The sequence below is a fragment of the Coptis chinensis genome, chromosome 7, assembly GCF_015680905.1.
Source record: "Coptis chinensis isolate HL-2020 chromosome 7, ASM1568090v1, whole genome shotgun sequence".
In the NCBI taxonomy this organism is placed as follows: domain Eukaryota; kingdom Viridiplantae; phylum Streptophyta; class Magnoliopsida; order Ranunculales; family Ranunculaceae; genus Coptis; species Coptis chinensis.
In genome coordinates, this window is record NC_141462.1 from 69,204,875 (window position 1) to 69,207,836 (window position 2,962).

The 2,962-nt window shown below is 47.7% G+C and overlaps 1 protein-coding gene across 1 annotated transcript; it reads left to right on the forward strand.

Annotated features, from left to right (window-relative positions):
* Positions 1-945: 945 nt before the first annotated feature.
* On the forward strand, positions 946-1,413 carry LOC147488585 (uncharacterized). The gene has a single exon (XM_086574424.1). It carries the CDS (start codon positions 946-948, stop codon positions 1,411-1,413), a length of 468 nt encoding a protein of 155 aa, XP_086430550.1.
* The last annotated feature ends 1,549 nt before the right edge of the window (positions 1,414-2,962 follow it).

Genomic DNA, 2,962 nt, shown 5'->3' on the forward strand with positions numbered 1-2,962 from the left:
GAGGAAGAAGGGAATGAGGGATCTGAAGGGGAGAGAGCTGAGGAAGAGATGGTTGGACCAGATCTGGTGGAAAACCTGGTAGCAAGGTTGAATATGGAGCAAGTCCAGGAGATGATAGACAACGATAGGGAAGCAAACCGATGACAAGAGAAGAGTCAAGGAGGAGCGGCTAGTTAGGTGGTGCCTGGGTTGAACCGCAACCCATTGGCAGATAAAATATGGGCATCAGAGGTCCCGAAGCGGTTCGCTCAGCTTAGATTCAAAAGGTATGATGGCAAGGGAGATCCGGCAGACCACATCCATCATTTCTGGCAACAGATGCCTCTGTGACAGGAGGTCGCGGTATGATTGTCTGCGATGCATGATGTTCCCGGCTAGTCTGAAGGGAGGAGCGTCAGATTGGTATTACAGGTTACCAACAGGGAGCATAACCAATTTCCAAGAGTTGGAGCAAGCATTTATAGATCACTTCATACACCAGAAGAGGCGGGTGGTAGATATCGCGGCCCTATTCAATGTGAGACAACGATCCGCGGAGTCAGTTAGAGGGTTGCACCTGGGAACAGGAGTACATCAATCTATGGCAAAGAATGAGATCGCGACCTTACATGAACTTTATCCACGGGTGGAGAAATACATAAGGTATGAGGATACGATGCAAAAGGATTCCAAAAAGTCGGGAAAAGCAGTGTTGTCATTAGAAAAGGAAATGGAGCCTAGGAGGGCGGAGACTGTCGGGAAAGAAGGCGGGGGATACCGCGGAGACCGCACACAGGTAGCGAACGCGGGAGGTTGCCCGAAGAGAGTATCGGGAGAGAAAACCGTCAGAGAGATAGAGCAGACTCAGCTGAATAAGCCGTTGAGTGAGATCTTACCCTTAATCAATAATTTTTCGGGGTACGAAGGACCGCGGAGTACACCAATAGAGATACCGGAAAAACCGTTATGCGATTATCATCAGCTGCGAATCACAAGACTAATGACTACTATGCCTTGAAATGGCTGGTCCAGAGGATGGTGGAGAGAGGAGGGATGAGAGAGTTTGTGATAGGAGAGCCGAATGAGGAACGCATGCCGCCGCAGGGAAGAATATTGGGAACCATCAATGTAATTTACAGCGGTGAAGTCCTAAGTCACAATGCTCATAGAGACAAGATAAGACGGACGGCGAGCATCCAACAGATTAGTGATAGGGTGGATAGACCGCGGCAGAATGCAGGAGCTGCATCAGAGAAGAACATAATTATATTCAGCAGTGCATATCTTCGTGCAGTGGACTCACCGCATGAAGACGCCATGGTAATTACAGTAGCTATGGGGAACTACATGGTAAAGAGGGTGTTGATTGATTGTGCAAGCAGCATGGATCTGTTATTCAGAGGGGGCGTTGGAAAAGATGGGACTAGATCCTAAGCAGGTGCGGCCTTCACGGACCAATATATACGGATTCAATGGAAGTATGACTGATCCCATGGGAGAGCTTTTGTTGCCAGTGACAACAGGGCCGGTGACCATTTTCACCCGGTTCATGGTGATAGATTCGGTTTCATAGTATAATGCAATTTTAGGGAGGCGATGGATCCATGAGATGAAGGCGTACCATCCACGTACTATCAAGTGATACGATTTCCAACACCTACCGGCATGTATGAGGTCTACGGTGACCAAATGACAGCCAAGAACAGTCACCGGGGCACGGTGAAGCGATTGATCCGCGGACCGGAGGGAGAAGCTTCTGATCCTAGAAAAAGGCGAGTATAGCAATTACAGTGCGCCTCGATGGAGGGGGAGGCGGAGACATCAGGGGGACCGAAGACGATTGACAAAATTGAAATGGTAAATATTGGGAAGGGGGAAGAGGAGAAGTTCACGACGGTAGGATCTAGCTTGCCAGAAGAATGGAAAGATAAGTTGATACAGTTTTTATCTGAGAATAAAGATGTTTTCGCTTGGACAATAGAGGATGTCACTGGGTTAGATCCGGAGTTTGCGTGTCACCGATTACACATGAAGGAAAACGCCAAACCCGTGACGCAGAAGTTGCGCGGCATCAGACCTAAATATGCGGAGAGAATCCGTGAAGAAGTCATGAGGTTAAAAGGAGCCAGGATAATCCGAGAAGTGGAGTTCACCGACTGGTTGTTTAACATAGTCACGGTATCGAAAAAGAATGGCAAGGTTCGCATGTGCATCGATTTCACTGATGTGAATCTTGAATATCCGAAGGATAGTTACCCGATGCTACGAGTAGACGAGCTAGTGGATAGGACGGCAGGATTCAAAATATTTTCCTTTATGGATGCATCGATGGGGTACAACCAGGTAGCGATGTATAAGCCAGATCAGGAGAAGACGGCCTTTGTGGTGGAAGGGGGTACATATTGCTATACAAGGATGCCGTTTGGGTTGAAGAATGCGGGAGCTACCTTCCAGCGGCTAGGGGAGAAAATGTTCGAAGGCAAGATCCAAAAGGGGATGGAGATTTACATAGATGACATGGTAGAGAAGAGTATGTCAGAGGAGGAACATATAGAAGGTTTAAGAGAGACGTTTGGAATATTGAGAAGATACAACTTAAAGCTGAACCCAAAGAAGTGCGCATTCGTGGTGACAACGGGAAAATTCCTAGGATATATCGTTACCTAGAGGGAATTGAAGCTAATCCCGAACAGATAAGATCTTTGGTGGAGATGCCATCACCGCGGAATGTTAAGGAAGTACAGCGACTAGCCGGAAGGGTCGCAGCTTTGAATAGATTCATCTCCAAGTCATCCGAGAAGTGCGGACCACTGTATAGATTGTTAAGAAATACACCTGTATTTGTATGGACCGCGGAGTGCGAGGAGGCATTTCAGGAGTTGAAAATATATCTAGTCAAAGCGCCTCTGTTGTTGCGGCCAGAGCAAGGGGAGAAACTGTATCTGTATCTGGGGGCCATGGAGTATGCTGTTAGTTCAGTACT